This window comes from Oncorhynchus clarkii, chromosome 18, assembly GCF_045791955.1.
Source record: "Oncorhynchus clarkii lewisi isolate Uvic-CL-2024 chromosome 18, UVic_Ocla_1.0, whole genome shotgun sequence".
NCBI lineage: Eukaryota > Metazoa > Chordata > Actinopteri > Salmoniformes > Salmonidae > Oncorhynchus > Oncorhynchus clarkii.
In genome coordinates, this window is record NC_092164.1 from 47,727,079 (window position 1) to 47,746,256 (window position 19,178).

A 19,178-nucleotide genomic window follows, 5' to 3' on the forward strand; every position below is an offset into this window, starting at 1 on the left:
TTCACTCGCTATGGTTAAGTAGGCGGTCAGACAGCTGTGCTCCAGTTGATCTCTCTTCCTTTGTGTGTGTGTGTGTGTGTGTGTGTGTTGACATCTCCTGTTCTCCAATCTTTCTCCCTCTCTTCCTCTGACTCCCTCTCTTCCTCTGACTCCCACTCTCTTCTCTCTGCAGTCTGTTTTATTGCTCACTGTTAATGTTTTAACACCTACACGTTAATGTTAATGAATGACCCGTTCTGTGCAGTAATGGCAACCTGAGAGGTTATCATCACTCAAGTGATCACTGGGGAAGCTTGGGGTGCAGGTAATAACCTGGACTGGGAGCTTCTTGTCTATTTATTTACAGAGCAGCAAAATATTCCGAGGGATAATGGGCTGCTGTAGCTAGGGCGTTTTTAAACATAACCCAGACGACAGAGACAGAAATGGAGAGACGCAGACAGACTCTTTTGATGTGGTTCAGGGGAGGAGCAGGAGGAGAAAAAGAGAAGGTTGATGGTTATGAAGCTTGTGACTGCACTAAGACAGTTACCCCAAAGTGGGCCAGATTCAATCCGATTGTCTTTAAAACGTGCATAGCTGGGAAAAAACGCAATGTTATCACGTTTCCAAAGACCACATTCATAGTTAAACCTGCATATGTCAACTCAATGGGAAATTACCTTTTTAAATGTCTAGATCTTGTCATACCAAATAATTCACAAAGCAAAATAGTTGATTTTATTCCCTTCTGATGATTGAAGTTGATAATTCTCTCTTTATATGGGGGTAAGTTGAGTAAGCGTGGGTGGGTGGCATGTAGGCCTAATGCACTTTATGCTGTCTGGCTGATACTGTCTGCAATATGTAACTAATAAAGTTGTCACTTGATTTCCACATGATCTGTTTACAATAATTAAATTGGCGGATGTCATACAAGTGGAAGTTATGAACCAAATTACAAACCATTGATGCATGACTGTTAGCAATTCAGTATTTATTCCAATCAAGGAACGCGCGCACACACATTCTCCAGGGATGGGTTGGTCGGCATTGCCCAAGACAATGGGGACACAATTGGTTTACCACTCATTGAAAGGTCAAAGGGCATCAGATCTCTTTCTTTCTCCCTTGTCTCGCTCGCTCGCTCTCTCTCTCTCCCCACTCCTATCCCCTTTCTTCTCCCTCTTCCCAGCCTGCATTTTGCTCCTGAGGATCTGTGCATTGTGAGCAATTAGCTGGCCAAATGAGGACACATAAAGACCAATAACAAGCAGACACAGGCCTTTTAGCTGGAAGGAACAAAATACTGAAAATAGCTTTTCTGTCGGAGGGATTTGGGTGTTTTATCCTCTTTCTGGGCCTTTAACAGTGACCTCAAGCTGATGCTTTATTTTTAAGGAGACTCAATGATGGTGTTGCTGATTGTTCACTATAATGATCCTCGTGTGTGTGTGTGTGTGTGTGTGTGTGCGTTCGTTCGTTGATGATTGGTTACTTATGGTCCTCAGGCTAGACCTGCTCTAACTGAAGCATCATCAAGGCGTTTATGACACCAATGAAAGACAATGTAACCAATTCACGTTGACCAGTCAATAATAACCACCTTGTTGGTTCCCTCTTTTGATGATGATTGACATCACAGAGATCGATGTAGAATCTGAGTAATGGCATTCCAATCTGGATGGACATTTTAATAGGTTAAACCAGGTCAAAGGTCATAGCAATCACAGGGATGATTGAACCACAATCACAAGGTCACGGTTAATATTAAGGTTAATCAATGTGTTAGTGAAACAAGGTGAGAGCAAGGGAGAGGAGAGTAGGGGGGGGGGGAGTAGGGGGAGAGGAGAGTGATAACTGACAGGTGTAGGGATTGGGTTTGCAATGTGTCTCTGTGCTGAGGTAGCTAGCTGGTACAATATCATATATCCGTAGGCAGGTATAATCCAGTTAGCCCATAATCTGGAATGGGAGGGATTAGCTTTCCATGGAGTATAAGTACATGGTAATACTGCTGTACTCCCACAGTCTGTGTGTGTGTGTGTGTCTGTCTGTCTGCTGGTGTGTCATCCTCTCTCATGGAGTTATGCAGGGTAAGCACTCAGGATATGCTCCTTAGTGATTTGTTATTCCCTTGTGATTTGTTGCCATCCATGCAGTACCCTTGAGCCTAAAAACACACAACACTTCACATATAATATAACACTCCATGAATAGCAGTGGTGAAATGTGACTATAGGACCTAGGACTTCAGAGGGATGAAAAAAGTAAGGAATCAAGAAAATAACAGAAATGTAGCATCACTTAATGCGCCTGACATCACATCTTCTGTAGTTGGGCCATTCTATTTCTAGTGAAGGAAGAGCAATGCTTTTTGATGACATGATAAATGATTCAAACAGACCTGGCTGTCCTTCGGGCTGCCACACACACACACACACACACACACACACAGAACCTGCATGGACACAATATGTGACACACCGTATAAAATAATACGACCAGCTAAACAAAACACACTGTTTACACAAACCAAGATTGGCTAGCACCACTATCACACTGTCACCAATAGCGACGACAACAGTGTCACATCAAAGGTGACAGGCTCATGGTGCTGAAAGGACTGCTACCGTAATATCCGTGTTCTCCATGGCACTGAAGGAGACACACTTTTGTTCAAACACATAGACACGGCTGATTTTTATTTTAATCACGTTCATCCCACTAACCGGTGATCTAAAGTTTAAATGGAAGTGTTTCAGTCATTATTTTCAGAGAGCTAGCTATCAAGGGAGCTGTAACAACAACCGTGTTTCAGTCATTATTTTCAGAGAGCCAGCTATCAAGGGAGCTGTAACAACAACAATGTTTCAGTCATTATTTTCAGAGAGCTAGCTATCAAGGGAGCTGTAACAACAACAATGTTTCAGTCATTATTTTCAGAGAGCCAGCTATCAAGGGAGCTGTAACAACAACCGTGTTTCAGTCATTATTTTCAGAGAGCCAGCTATCAAGGGAGCTGTAACAACAACAACAATGTTTCAGTCATTATTTTCAGAGCTCGCTAACACCAAGGGAGCTGTAACAACAACAATGTTTCAGTCATTATTTTCAGAGCTTGCTAACACCAAGGGAGCTGTAACAACAACAATGTTTCAGTCATTATTTTCAGAGAGCCAGCTAACAAGGGAGCTGTAACAACAACGTTTCAGTCATTATTTTCAGAGCTCACTAACACCAAGGGAGCTGTAACAACAGTGTTTCAGTCATTATTTTCAGAGAGACAGCTAACAACAGCAGTGTCACTCCCCAGAGGATGATCATGTGATTGAGAAGGCCTAGACAATACACCTCTTCCCTTTTCCCCCCTTCTTTTTTTTAAACATTCCCAACCATTCCAAGTCAAAATGTAATTGGTTCATTCTACTGTCACTCAAATTCTGCTTTAATACAGTTGAATGGCAGAGACCTTCTATCCAGCTTCTGAAGGCCTATTCAATGGCTGGCTGAGCTAGCTAGATTTTTATACCCAGAGACCACAAAATAAAATCCTGATTGGATATTTGTTTCTCTTTATTATTAACCCTTCTCTTTTTAACACAAACTAAAGAGTTAAATTAGATCATTCAAATAATTGTAAAGATGAAATGAAATAGAAATTAAAATAGAACTGTATGTACATTTTTATGAATCCTTAGGCCTCTCTGGATAGTACGAAGTGTGCTAGTGTAAGATATAGCTGAAGCTACTTTTAGATATGGGCATGTATCCAATGAGCACACGTCTCTTCTAAGTGCTAGGTTAGTGAGAACTGGAGTACAGCTGGCATACAGCTCACCATGCCTTCTTCTGCCTCACTCTCGCTCTCTGACACACTTTTCTCTTTCTACATTCCCCTCCCGCTCTCCCTCTTATGCTTTCTGTGTGTGTGTGTGTGTGTGTGTGTGTGTGTGTGCGTGTGCGCGTGTGTGCAACAGGAGAGGTAGTGGTGTCAGGGATATCCTCTTGTCATACAACACTTCCCTCTGACTGTCTGGGACCACTCCTCTATCCATACTGCTACCAGTGTCTGTCTGGGACATCTTCTCTATTCATACTGCTACCAGCGCATTTCAGAGCTCATCTCTGTAGTGAGGAAGCATCTCTGTAGTGAGGGATTGTCCAATCCCTGAAGCCGTCTGTGATAGTTCCTGTTTTTTTGCGTGTGATGCCCAGCTGCCGCCTGAGTAAAAAAAGAATCAGGAACTGCCGTGAGCGATGAGGGAGAATGGGTGGGGGGGCGGGGGGACTGTGGGATGTTATGGGGGAGGGAGGGGCAGGGGGAAAAGGTAGGGAGGAGTGAGGGATGAGGAAGCCCTGGCAGAAAAAAAGACTGTCTTTGTGATCGTAATATTACATCATCAACCGTCTCTGATATCAGTGAGGCCTGTTTCTACACCATTTATACTTTTATGGGGTGTTATGCTTTTACTTCCCACTATGGTGCTGGAGTGAGGACAGGTCATAAACATTGATAGAGCACAGTACTTCTTTGTTACTGGATAGGGAACCAGTGGTTCCACAAGCCTGGGTTATACATGGGTGTCGCTGTTGGTGCTCTAAACATACCCAGATGCGGTCTGTAGCTTAGAGACTTACTGTGGGAAGAGAGGGGAGAAAATCACTATTTTAGCCAACCATAAGAGGACTAGGAGAGAGTGCCATGTGGAACGTCTGTCTCAACCACCTATAGCAATGGGTTGATTTGACCCACAAACATAGATCTCTCCTAACCACTAAGTCATGTTGTGCAACAACTGCCTAGACCATGACCACGACCAAAACTATTTACTACTGCCAAGCTGTCTGTCTCCTGGAGGCACACCCTCTCTCTCTCTCTCTTTCAACCTGTTTCCCACAATTCCTCACTGTGTCCAAAATGAGCAAGACAGAAAATGCAGAGGCCTACCTCTTTACTACGGACTACAGTTTAAAATGAACGGCTTTAGTAATACACTCACTCGCATTGCATGAATGCCTCCCCTCTCGCTCTCTTTCCACTGCTTTGGCCCACCTCTCTCCCCATCGCTCTCTTTCTAAAATAGGATTTGATTATTTGTCCTCTTCACTATGTGTAGGAGGAGGAAACGTAACAATGAGACTCGGCAGCAGCCAGCTGCTCTCTAGTCTACACTGTAGTTCTCATGTACTACAGGGAGGGCAATCTGTCGTGTGTGTGTGTGTGTGTGTGTGTGTGTGTGTGTGTGAATAGATAACTGCATAGAGATGCCATGGGCATGTATCTGGTAAAAAGGAGTTATACGGGATCGTTTGGTTGATAATAAGAGAGAGATCATTCAGGCTTCTTCTCTCTTTATCTTTCACAAAACACACACTGCTGAATCAGGAATTGAGTTACAGAATTAAAATGTAATGTCCTGCTTTCTAAATATATTCTGTATATTGAATTTCTTCCTTCTGTGCCCTTGCAGTGCTGGTCCGAAAGGAGACAACATCTATGAGTGGAGATCCACCATCCTGGGGCCACCAGGCTCTGTGTACGAGGGAGGGGTCTTCTTCCTAGATATCGCCTTTACACCAGACTACCCCTTCAAACCACCCAAGGTAAACACATGTGCATGCTCACACACACACACACACACACACACACACACAGGTATGTATGCTAGACTAGTGCTTGCTCAGGAGCCCATGTTGACTGATTCTGTTTTATTTTTCATTTGGGCCTTGGGTTAGGCTTTGAGGGCGTGAAATACTAAACATCTGCACGACACCGGCTACTTTAGAGACAAACATTAACAGTGCATCAATGGCTACTCTGAAACACAAATAGACAAGTACAGTTGGGGTTGGAAGTTTTCATACACCTTAGCCAAATACATTTAAACTCAGTTTTTCACAATTCCTGACATTTAATCAGAGTAAAAATTCCCTGTCTTAGGTCAGTTAGGATCACCACTTTATTTCAAGAATGTGAAATGTCAGAACAATAGTAGAGAGAATTATTTATTTCAGCTTTTATTTCTTTCATCACATTCCCAGTGGGTCAGAAGTTTACATACACTCAATTAGTATTTGGTAGCATTGCCTTTAAATTGTTTAACTTGGGTCAAACGTTTTGGGTAGCCTTCCACAAGCTTCCCACAATAAGTTGGGTGAATTCCTCCTGGCAGAGCTGGTGTAACTGAGTCAGGTTTATAGGCCTCCTTGCTCACACATGCTTTTTCAGTTCTGCCTACAAATTTTCTATAGGATTGAGGTCAGGGCTTTGTGATGGCCACTCCAATACCTTGACTTTGTTGTCCTTAAGCCATTTTGCCACAACTTTGGAAGTATGCTTGGGGTCATTGTCCATTTGGAAGACCCATTCGCGACCAAGCTTGAACTTGAGATGTCTTGAGATGATGTCTTGAGATGTTGCTTCAATATATCCACATAATTTTCCTCCCTCATGGTGCCATCTATTTTGTGAAGTGCACCAGTCCCTCCTGCAGCAAAGCATCTCCACAACATGATGCTGCCGCCCCTGTGCGTCACAGTTGGGATGGGGTTCTTCGGCGTGCAAGCCCTTTTCCTCCAAAAATAACGATGGTCATTCTGGCCAAACAGTTCTATTTTTGTTTCAGAGGACATTTCTCCAAAAAAGTACGATCTTTGTCCCCGTGTTCAGTTGCAAACCATAGTCTGGCTTTTTTTATGGCAGTTTCGGAGCAGTGGCTTCTTCCTTGCTGAGCGGCCTTTCAGGTTATGTCGCTATAGGACTCTTTTTATTGTGGATATCGATACTTTTGTACCTGTTTCCTACAGCATTTTCACAAGGTCCTTTGCTGTTGTTCTGGGATTGATTTGTACTTTTCACACCAAAGCATGTTCATCTCTAGGAGACAGAACACATCTCCTTCCTGAGCGGTATGATGGCTGCGTGGTTCCAAGGTGTTTATACTTGCGTATTATTGTTTGTACAGATGAACGTGGTACCTTCAGGCATTTGGAAATTGCTCCCAAGGATGAACCAGACTTGTGGAGGTCTGCAATGTTTTTCTGAGGTCTTGGCTGATTTCTTTTGATTTTCCCATGATGTCAAGCAAAGAGGCACTGAGTTTGAAGGTAGGCTTTGAAATACATTCACAGGTACACCTCCAATTGACGCAAATTATGTTAATTGGCCTATCAGAAGCTTCTAAAGCCATGACATCATTTTCTGGAATTTTCCAAGCTGTTTAAAGGCACAGTCAAGTTAGTGTATGTAAACTTCTGACCCACTGGAATTGTGATACTGTGAATTATAAGTGAAATAATCTGTCTGTAAACAATTGTTGGAAAAATGACTTGTCATGCACAAAGTAGATGTCCTAACCAACTTGCCAAAACTATAGTTTGTTAATTTGTGGAGTAGTTGAAAAACGTGTGTGTGTGTGTGTGTGTGTAGATAACTGCATAGAGATGCCATGGGCATGTTTCTGGTAAAAAGGAGTTATACGGAATAGTTTGGTTGATAATAAGAGAGAGATCATTCAGGCTTCTTCTCTCTTTATCTTTCACAACACACACACTGCTGAATCAGGAATTCAGCAGTGTGTTACAAAATTGAGTTACAGAATTAAAATGTAATGTCCTGCTTAAACGTGTTTTAATGACTCCAAACTATGTAAGCTTCCGACTTCAACTGTACATCTTTATTTTTAGTGCGTATTTAAGGATGGGAAGTGTTAGTTTTTATTTATTTTTATTCTGAAAAGATATCTGGCAGTGGTCAGAGAAGATATTTTGAGAGCTGGAAGGTTTTGAAATAACTTTATTTTAATTTTATTTTTTTACTCCCCGTTCTCCCCAATTTCGTGGTATCCAATTGTTAGTAGTTACTATCTTGTCTCATCGCTACAACTCCCATACGGGCTCGGGAGAGACGACGGTCGAAAGCCATGCGTCCTCCGAAACCCAACCAAGCCGCACTGCTTCTTAACACAGTGCGCATCCAACCCGGGAGCCAGCCGCACCAATGTGTCGGAGGAAACACCGTGCACCTAGCGACCTGGTTAGCGTGCACTGCGCCCGGCACCCCACAGGAGTCGCTAGTGCGCGATGAGACAAGGATGTCCCTACCGGCCAAGCCCTCCGTAACCCGGACGACGCTAGGCCAATTGTTGAGCATGTTGAGCAACAAAACAATGATTTGAATAGAAGAAAATAACAACCGACAGAGAGAAGCTGGTGAATAAACTTTCTGGGCTCTGTTCACTGGCGTACCGGACACCCCCGCAAGGTGGGGTTGGCCCCCGAGCTCTGGGGTCCCATGCGCCTGTCATCGATGTCTATTTTTTTAAATGGAATAAATCATTTTGACAGTAACCCTCAAAGTAATTTATAATCCTTTTGAATTTAAACAAGTACTACTCTTGGGCTTCAGGAATGTGACTGAAAAAGTGAAATATATATATATATACAGTGCCTTGCGAAAGTATTCGGCCCCCTTGAACTTTGCGACCTTTTGCCACATTTCAGGCTTCAAACATAAAGATATAAAACTGTATTTTTTTGTGAAGAATCAACAACAAGTGGGACACAATCATGAAGTGGAACGACATTTATTGGATATTTCAAACTTTTCTAACAAATCAAAAACTGAAAAATTGGGCGGTCAAAATTATTCAGCCCCCTTAAGTTAATACTTTGTAGCGCCACCTTTTGCTGCGATTACAGCTGTAAGTCGCTTGGGGTATGTCTATCAGTTTTGCACATCGAGAGACTGAAATTTTTTCCCATTCCTCCTTGCAAAACAGCTCGAGCTCAGTGAGGTTGGATGGAGAGCATTTGTGAACAGCAGTTTTCAGTTCTTTCCACAGATTCTCGATTGGATTCAGGTCTGGACTTTGACTTGGCCATTCTAACACCTGGATATGTTTATTTTTGAACCATTCCATTGTAGATTTTGCTTTATGTTTTGGATCATTGTCTTGTTGGAAGACAAATCTCCGTCCAAGTCTCAGGTCTTTTGCAGACTCCATCAGGTTTTCTTCCAGAATGGTCCTGTATTTGGCTCCATCCATCTTCCCATCAATTTTAACCATCTTCCCTGTCCCTGCTGAAGAAAAGCAGGCCCAAACTATGATACTGCCACCACCATGTTTGACAGTGGAGATGGTGTGTTCAGGGTGATGAGCTGTGTTGCTTTTACGCCAAACATAACGTCTTGCATTGTTGCCAAAAAGTTCAATTTTGGTTTCATCTGACCAGAGCACCTTCTTCCACATGTTTGGTGTGTCTCCCAGGTGGCGTGTGGCAAACTTTAAACAACACTTTTTATGGATATCTTTAAGAAATGGCTTTCTTCTTGCCACTCTTCCATAAAGGCCATATTTGTGCAATATACGACTGATTGTTGTCCTATAGACAGAGTCTCCCACCTCAGCTGTAGATCTCTGCAGTTCATCCAGAGTGATCATGGGCCTCTTGGCTGCATCTCTGATCAGTCTTCTCCTTGTATGAGCGGAAAGTTTAGAGGGACGGCCAGGTCTTGGTAGATTTGCAGTGGTCTGATACTCCTTCCATTTCAATATTATCGCTTGCACAGTGCTCCTTGGGATGTTTAAAGCTTGGGAAATCTTTTTGTATCCAAATCCGGCTTTAAACTTCTTCACAACAGTATCTCGGACCTGCCTGGTGTGTTCCTTGTTCTTCATGATGCTCTCTGCGCTTTTAACGGACCTCTGAGACTATCACAGTGCAGGTGCATTTATACGGAGACTTGATTACACACAGGTGGATTATATTTATCATCATTAGTAATTTAGGTCAACATTGGATCATTCAGAGATCCTCACTGAACTTCTGGAGAGAGTTTGCTGCACTGAAAGTAAAGGGGCTGAATAATTTTGCACGCCCAATTTTTCAGTTTTTGATTGTCGCAAAAGGTCGCAAAGTTCAAGGGGGCCGAATACTTTCGCAAGGCACTGTATATATATTTTAGCTTTATTTAACTAGGCAAGTCAGTTAAGAACAAATTCTTATTTTCAATGACGACCTAGGAACAGTGGGTTAACTCCCTTGCTCAGGGTCTGAACAAACAATTTTTACCTTGTCAGCTCGGGGATTCATTCTTGCAACCTTTCATTTACTAGTCCAACGCTCTAACCACTAGGCTACCTGCCGCCCCATGAGGGGATATCAGTGAACAAATGCCGTGGTCAAGGCTATGATGGCACCAGTGCAATGACTGGAGCTTTCTCAGGTGTTCAAAAGCAGACTGAGAGCCTAATGCTTCTTAGGTCGTTATTTCTGAGTTTTATTTGAGAAAATGATCTCTCCACAGAAACAACAGTGACGGGGATGGTAAAACCAGCCACATCAACATCAGGGAAACTGTGCAGAAGGGAGTTGTGCTTTAAATACAGCAGTTCTGTAACGTCTTTACTGGGGCCTCTTGTTCTCCTCAATTGCCGACCTCATCACGTTACGGAAAGAGATGAACTGTATAGGAAGCTCTGGGGACAGGTCGTCTGGATACTGGACAGATGATAAATTGGCAGATCCAAACAGATTGTCATTTTTAGCAGACAAGCCGTTTGCGATTTCTTTCATACTGGTGAACCGGCTTTTGAGTTGTGTAGTTGCAATATCAACAGTCCCTTCTCTCTGGTATATCTTGGCATGCATCACTCAAGACTAAGTTTAAATTGTGTGCAGCACAATGGACATACAGTATAATGCACAATGTCTCAGGAAAGACTGTCTGGTTTGACAATACTCGATATAGAAACTGTGTTATGCCAGTGTTATGTTATGTGTTCAGTGATTATTGAGAAAATAATCTATGCAGGTGTGTTGATTGGGGATCAGCCCTGAGACCGTTTAGTTTAGTGATTGCCTCAGGATGTGTGGCTTCTCTCTGGCTGTCGTCATCTCTAACCTTTCTTCTTCTCTCTCTCTCTCTTTCTCTCCCTCAGTCACACTCTCTACCTTTCTTCTTCTCTCTCTACCTTCTGCTGACTGAGGATTAAAGGAAACATATCTACTGATCTGAGAGACAGACCTCCCGCTGGGTTGGGCGGGCAGGCAGGCAGGCAGGCAGGCACGCAGGCACGCAGGCAGGAAGGAAGGAAGGAAGGAACAGGGTACACAAATACCACAGACTAGACCAGCAGGTCCCCTCCACACCTTGGGATAGCCTGGGAGATTATGCAGCTTTTTTGGAGCACAGTTTCCACAAGCAGGCCAGCATGGTTAATCACTCATTAAGTGATTGAGAGTGAGTGAGTCAGCTAGGGAGTGAGTGAGTGAGTCAGCTAGGGAGTGAGTGAGTGAGTCAGTGGAAGGGTGCACCCCCCCCCCACCCCCCAGGGGTCGGAGGTGGCTCCCTAAGGATGTGTGGTCTCTTGTCTTCCTGTTATTTTTCGCTCTGCTTCTTCTGTGTTACTGGCACAAAGAGATGCTCAGCTCCCCAAGGACTGGAAAGAGCACATAAACCCCAGAGTGTATTGATATAGATGTACTTTGTTGTTTCCTAGGTGACGTTCCGTACCAGGATCTACCACTGTAACATCAACAGTCAGGGTGTGATCTGTCTGGACATCCTGAAGGACAACTGGAGCCCCGCCCTCACCATCTCCAAGGTGCTGCTGTCCATCTGCTCCCTGCTCACTGACTGCAACCCTGGTGAGTGATACCCCAATCAACCAATCAGACAGAGAGACTCGAGAGAAGTGTCTCTCACTTTTATTATCTATTTCACTTGCTTTGGCAATGTAAACATAAGTTTCCCATGCCAATAAAGCCATTAAATTGAAATTGAGAGAGAGAGAGCGCGTGTGAGAGACAACACACGAGAGACACGACACACGAGAGACAAAGTACTATCTCATCCTGGAATTTACAAGGTCTGAGGTTATCTGCCTTTAACCTAAAGAGCAGGAACCAAGACTTCATCAAAGAAATTGGAAATACAGACACTGGTTGCCCTCCAGGTTACAGAGAGCTGGTAGTCCCATCCACCAAACTACCAGGTTTGAAACAGGGAAGAGACTCAGTAGGTATGCTAATCTGGTATAGAGCAGACCTAACCCATTCTATTAAATTTGTCAAAACAGGAACATTTTATATCTGGTGAGAAATTTATAAGGAAATGATCTCATCAGAGAAAAATGTCCTCATGTGTGCTACCTATATCCCCCCAATAGAATCTCCATACTTTAACAATGACAGCTTCTCCATCCTAGAGGGGGAGATCAACAATTTCCAGGCCCAGGGACATGTACTAGTCTGTGGTGACCTAAATGCCTGAACCTGACACTAGCCACACAGGGGGACAAACACCTACCTGGAGGTGACAGTATGCCCTCCCAAATATGCCCCCCTAGACACAACAATGACAAAACAACCAACAAAAATGGGTCACTCCTGCAGCTTTGTCGCATGCTGGTTCTGTACATAGCCAATGGTAGGCTTCAAGAGAACTCTTATGGTAGATACACTTACAGCTCATCCCTTGGCTGTAGTACTGTAGACTACTTTATCACTGACCTCAACCCAGAGTCTCTCAGAGCGTTCAGTCAGCCCACTGACACCACATCAGATCACCATAAAATCACAGTCTACCTGAACAGACCAATACTCAATCATGAAGTATCAAAGCCAAAGAAGCTGCACAATATTAAGAAATGCTATAGATGGGAGGAAAGTGTATAGAAACCTACCAAAAAACAATTAGGCAACAACAAATTCAATCCCTTTTAGACAAATTCCTGGACAAAACATTCCACTGTAATAGTGAAGGTGTAAACTTGGCAGTAGAAAGCCTAAACAGTATACTTGACCTTTTCAGATTCCCTATCAAATCTTAGAATCAGCTATTAAAAACTACCAGAACATACTGGATTCTCCAATTACATTGAATGAACTACAGGACAAAATACAAACCCTCCAATCCAAAAAGGTGGTGTTGATGATATCCTACATGAAATTATAAAATATACAGACAACAAATTCCAATTGGCTATACTTAAACTCTTTTCACATCCATCTTTAGCTCTGGCATCTTCCCCAATATTTGGAACCAAGGACTGATAACCCTAATCCACAAAAGTGGAGACAAATTTGACCCCAATAACTACTGTGGGAAATGCTTCAACAGCAACCTTGGGAAAATCCTCTGCATTATCATTAACAGCAGACTTGTACATTTCCTCAGTGAAAACAATGTACTTAGCAAATGTCAAATTGGCTTTTTACCAAGTTACCATACGACAGACCAACTATTCACACTGCACACCCTAATTGACAAACAAAACAAAGGCAAAGTTTTCTCATGCTTTGTTGACTTCAAAAAAGCGTTTCACTCAATTTGGCTTTAGGATCTGCTATACAATTTGATGGAATGTGGTGTTGGGGGAAAAGCATACGACATTATAAAATCCATGTACACAAACAAGTGTGCAGTTAAAATGGCCAAAAAACAAACACATTTCTTTCCACAGGGCCGTGGGGTGAGACAGGAATGCAGCTTAAGCCCCACCCTCTTCAACATGTATATCAACGAATTGGCACGGGCACTAGAAAAGTCTGCAGCACCCGGCCTCACCCTACTAGAATCTGAAGTCAAATGTCTACTGTTTGCTGATGATCTGGTGCTTCTGTCTCCAACCAAGCAGGGCCTACAGCAGCACCTAGATATTCTGCACAGATACTGTCAAACCTGGGCCCTGACAGTAAATCTCAGTAAGACAAGAATAATGGTGTTCCAAAAAAGGTGAACAATCTGAGAGACAATGGAAGAAGGGCCAACTATGCCATCGAAGGGAACATAAACTTTGACATACCAATTAGGATCTGGCCAAAAAAAATACTTGAATCAGTTTTAGAACCTATTGCCCTTTATGGTTTTGAGGTCTGGGGTCCGCTCACCAACCAATCAGTTTTAGAACCTATTGCCCTTTATGGTTGTGAGGTCTGGGGTCCGCTCACCAACCAATCAGTTTTAGAACCTATTGCCCTTTATGGTTGTGAGGTCTGGGGTCCGCTCACCAACCAATCAGTTTTAGAACCTATTGCCCTTTATGGTTGTGAGGTCTGGGGTCCGCTCACCAACCAATCAGTTTTAGAACCTATTGCCCTTTATGGTTGTGAGGTCTGGGGTCCGCTCACCAACCAATCAGTTTTAGAACCTATTGCCCTTTATGGTTGTGAGGTCTGGGGTCCGCTCACCAACCAATCAGTTTTAGAACCTATTGCCCTTTATGGTTGTGAGGTCTGGGGTCCGCTCACCAACCAATCAGTTTTAGAACCTATTGCCCTTTATGGTTGTGAGGTCTGGGGTCCGCTCACCAACCAATCAGTTTTAGAACCTATTGCCCTTTATGGTTGTGAGGTCTGGGGTCCGCTCACCAACCAATCAGTTTTAGAACCTATTGCCCTTTATGGTTGTGAGGTCTGGGGTCCGCTCACCAACCAAGAATTCACAAAATGGGGGAAAAACACCAAATTGAGTAATAAAAAGTAACACAATAAAATAACAATAACGAGGCTATACACAGGGGGTTCTCATCAGTCTGGTCATTACTTCCCCTCCTCCCCCCTCGGGGGGCCCTCTCCCTCCCTCCCAGACCCCTTCCCACATTGCATAGTGGGTTTGGAGCTGTCGCTGTGGGCTCCAAGTCTAAATAGCCTCCCACCCACTCCCCCACAACTCCTCCCCTCCCCTTAAGGTGTCCTTATTCATGCAGTAGTAGGGGTCTAGAGGATCAATGGAATATTATGGGATATAGCAAATTCAAAAAGGAGGGGGCAGAATGACACTTAATGAACCCTCACAAGCACAATTGTATAATTCCTGGCTGTCTGGGTTGGGGTGCCACAAGGAGACCTTGCACAGTGCTCTGTAGCTCTAGTGTTTTCACCCTTTACCTCAGCCTAGCTGCGCTGGGGCCCTGATCCCACTGCTGCTCACCCAACCAGCACCTGGAGCTCAGCAGGGGGCTGCCATTTGAATGATTTTGAATTTTGCACCCATAGAAGTAGAATGAATGGAAAGGGCATCTTCATTCAAGTAAATGATGGTATAATGGGTGGAATGGCAGCCATTCGGAGTGTACCCATACCAGGAAGTAAAAGTAGGAAGTGTACCCTTCAATCTGTGCTGTGATTTGTTGAGTCAACTCAACTGACATTACAAAAAATACATTCCATTGCATGAGCCACGTCAGTTAGAATCAGTTGATAGAACATTCCAAAAGACCATGGAAATGATTGCATCACAATACCAGGCAGGCATTGCGAGTGTAGCTGTGAGTTTACCAGTCAGATTGCCAGGGTTAGAGCTTCCACGCCCATTATATTCATTCTATTTCTATGGTTGCACATCCCTGAATACACCCCTGGTCAGAGTGTGTCGCTGTGATGTGCTGTAAAGGGAATATGTCTCTGTCATTTTGCTTCACCCACCTTTCCTGTAGTACTAGTCAAGCCTGCTGTGAACACTTGATTCACATGATGTCTGTAAAAGTGTCTGCTATTTTGTATGTCATATAATTATAGTGTCCTACTTGAGATGAACGGGGCTTCACGACATGGAAAATGATTCATGGGTTTTTCCATTTAAGATGTTAAAGGTATTAAGGTAGTCTGTAAAAATCACAGTTAATGGAAGCAAATCGTTTATCTGAATAGTTGGGGTGACAGTTTGACTGTAAACAAACAACCAATGGATGTGATGGGACGTGATTTAATGGTGGTTAAAATAATGTCATCCATGTTGTTCTCCCTCCTCACAGCTGACCCTCTGGTAGGAAGCATCGCCACCCAGTACACAACCAACAGACCAGAGCACGACAGGATAGCCAAACAGTGGACCAAGAGATACGCCACATAGTCTGACAGCAAGGACCTCCACTGTCCCCCTCCCAGACCCATCGCCACCACCCAAAATCTGTGGAGCACACCGACCCCTCACCCCTCCGCCCCTAGCCTGGCCCCAGATCTGGTTGTGTTGTATAGCCAACTCCTATAGTCATCGCATGCCAAACAATGAATTATTGGTGTGTTTGGTATGACAATGATGAATTACATTGACATTTAAGTCATTTAGCAGACACTCTTATCCAGAGCGACTTACAGTTAGACCAATAGTATTTGGCTATACAGCACAAACAGATTTGGGACCAAGCTACTTGCCTCCCACTCTGAGCCCCAAATCTGTGGAAGCACACCCACCTGACCTGATTTCCCCCCCCTCCCTTCCTCATCACAGATGGCACCTTCATTGGGGAGTACGGGCTCATAGTAATGGCTGGAACTGAGTGAATGGTATCAAACACATGGCACACCCAACCCTCCTCTGACAACATGAACTGTTATTTGTCCCATGCAGACACTTGATCACTTCTTTTTTTTATACAAAGAGTATATTGGGAATTTCTTTCCAATACACCGAATGTTGATATGGTCATGAAAGCTTTAATACTGTTATTCTTGTTGTTGTTCGTATTATTACATTGTTTATTGTTTTTTTTATATGCATTATCATGAGTTGTTTTAATACTAGACCCTTTATGTGATTGATGAAAAATGTATTCTATTCTAGAGCATTCTAGTCCATGCATTCTAGAGCTCATGCATTAGACTCCATGCATTCTAGAGCCCATGCATTCTAGAGCCCATGCATTAAAGACTCCATGCATTCTAGAGCCCATGCATTAAAGACTCCATGCATTCTAGAGCCCATGCATTAAAGACTCCATGCATTAGAGCCCATGCATTATAGAGCCCATGCATTAAAGACTCCATGCATTCTAGGGCCCATGCATTCTAGAGCCCATGTATTAAAGACTCCATGCATTCTAGAGCCCATGCATTAAAGACTCCATGCATTCTAGAGCCCATGCATTCTAGAGCCCATGCATTAAAGACTCCATGCATTCTAGAGCCCATGCATTCTATTAAGTGTTGTTGTTTAAGAGGCCAGTTTCAATTTAAGCCTGTCTGAATTAGTGTCTACAAATGCAGAGTGGACTTTATTCTATGATTAATCATTTGATGTTATTTTTCTGCCCCAAGAAGTTATTGACATGACAGTAAGGCTGTCTGGATCTGTGTGTAGCTGGTCTTGCTGCTCACCTCCTGTGGTGCTAGCCAGCTGGCAGTTGTTTGCTGTACATTTGCCTTGTGAGAATACATACTTATTGAATACTCAATTAAACACTGGTTGTAATGTTAATTCTAGCTCGGCTAATCTGTTGCTAATGTGCTCACTGGGGGTCCTCTTCACTGGGTTAACCGTGTTGGATTTCAATGCACAATCGATAATATTTACTGCTGTTCAATGGTCATTCAAATATGAATATTATTAAATGCACTAAAGAGGAACAATGGGTACATATTGAAGATACGCATGCTTCTCCCCATAATATTTGTACATCTTTATTTTCAAAGGATAAAGATAAGAACATTATAACAATATGGAAGAAAATGAAACATATTCTACAAGAACCAATATCACTCCCTAAAAAACACAACGCTATGGAACAATCCTTGGATAGCTTTTCAGAATGTACCGATTTTAAATGGATCCACATGAAAAACTAAAGGCATAGAAACAGTAAATTAATTGGTAATCAGAAAATACATTTACAGTATTTCCTTGAAATTTAAAAGCAATTTTGGACTGACCAATGTAAACATGTTCAAATACGTGCACCTTCATTTCTATTTGAAATCTGTTGGATTTCACAGCAATCTTGAGGGGATCCTATTTGAGCCAGAAAAGGATGATCATATGATTGGTAAGATATTCAAAACCTTGCAGAAAGCCTATCCAACTGACACTTAGAAAAAAATGTCAACGATTGAAACCAAGACTTGCGTAATAAATTCTATACAAGGGACAAAATTCACAGATGAAATGTAAAACTAACAATGACTCAATAATCCATGCCTTCTGGGAACGCTATAAAGTCCAAAAGTTATGGACACAGAAGGTTGGCTGTTAGAAGTATTACAATGCAAATATACTTTTAGTCAGTCTGTCTGCATATTTCAAAATATGGCATATGGGGGTGCAGTAAGACGGTTCTGCCGAGTTCTGCAGAGTTGTTCGAGGAAGGAGAGAGGAAGACTCCACACCACTCTCTCACTTCAGTATCATACCTAGTTATATTCTGATGTTCTCTGTGTGTGTTTTCTATACCTGTTCGCTCCTCACCCTGTAAGCTTTACAGGCACCCCCACCCCTTGGCTGCAAACCTATTAATTTAGTGTAATTTAGTGTACCCTATTAATTTAGTGCACAACCCATGTGGAATTCTGGGTCTCTGGCTACGTCTGCAGTGAAGAACGCAGAGTTCATCTCAGTCTATGATGCCCTTCAGTACCTTTACTTTTTGGCCCTGACGGAGATGTGGATCACCCCAGAGAACACGGCTACTCCAGATGCTCTTTCTTCATCTGACTATGTTTTCTCTCTGGTCGTCACAGTGGTGGCACATGTCTACTTATTTCTCCTAACTGGAGATTTTCTCTTTTCTCCCTCTATCACCTGTCCATCTCCTCATTTGAATTCCATGCTGTCACTGTCACTTGTCCACTCAAGCTTAACATTGTTGTCATCTATCACCCACCAGGTGCCCTTGGAGAATTCCTCAATGAGCTTCACACCTTGATAAGTTAATTTCCTGACGATGGCTCACCGCTCTTCGTAATTTCCAACTTTGATTAATTTATTTCCAACTCTCTCTTTCCCCTCCTTGCCTATTTTCACCTAACCCTTTCCCAGTCCCCTCCAACTCACAGGGCAGGCAGTACGCTTGACCTCACCCTTTCACAGTCCCCTCCAACTCACAGGGCAGGCAGTACGCTTGACCTCACCCTTTCCCAGTCCCCTCCAACTCACAGGGCAGGCAGTACGCTTGACCTCACCCTTTCCCAGTCCCCTCCAACTCACAGGGCAGGCAGTACGCTTGACCTCACCCTTTCCCGATCCCCTCCAACTCACAGGGCAGGCAGTACGCTTGACCTCACCCTTTCCCAGTCCCCTCCAACTCACAGGGCAGGCAGTACGCTTGACCTCACCCTTTCTCGATCCCCTCCAACTCAGAAGGCAGGCAGTACTCTTGACCTCATCTTTACTAGAGGCTGCTCGCCTACTAATCTCACTGCAAACCCCTTCCAGGTCTCTGATCACTTTTGTTTCCTTTTCTGTCTCCCTTTCCTCC

At 43.4% G+C, this 19,178-nt stretch overlaps 1 protein-coding gene across 1 annotated transcript in view; it reads left to right on the forward strand.

Moving 5' to 3' along the window:
- The window catches only part of LOC139373598 (ubiquitin-conjugating enzyme E2 E2-like), a 51,769-nt gene extending 34,587 nt beyond the window's left edge, over positions 1-17,182 (forward strand). Inside the window, exons 4-6 of the mRNA XM_071114284.1 lie at positions 5,454-5,586; positions 11,487-11,634; positions 15,744-17,182. Coding sequence (XP_070970385.1) covers positions 5,454-5,586; positions 11,487-11,634; positions 15,744-15,841 — 379 coding nt within the window. The 3' untranslated portion in view covers positions 15,842-17,182. The remainder of the gene's footprint in view (positions 1-5,453; positions 5,587-11,486; positions 11,635-15,743) is intronic.
- The last annotated feature ends 1,996 nt before the right edge of the window (positions 17,183-19,178 follow it).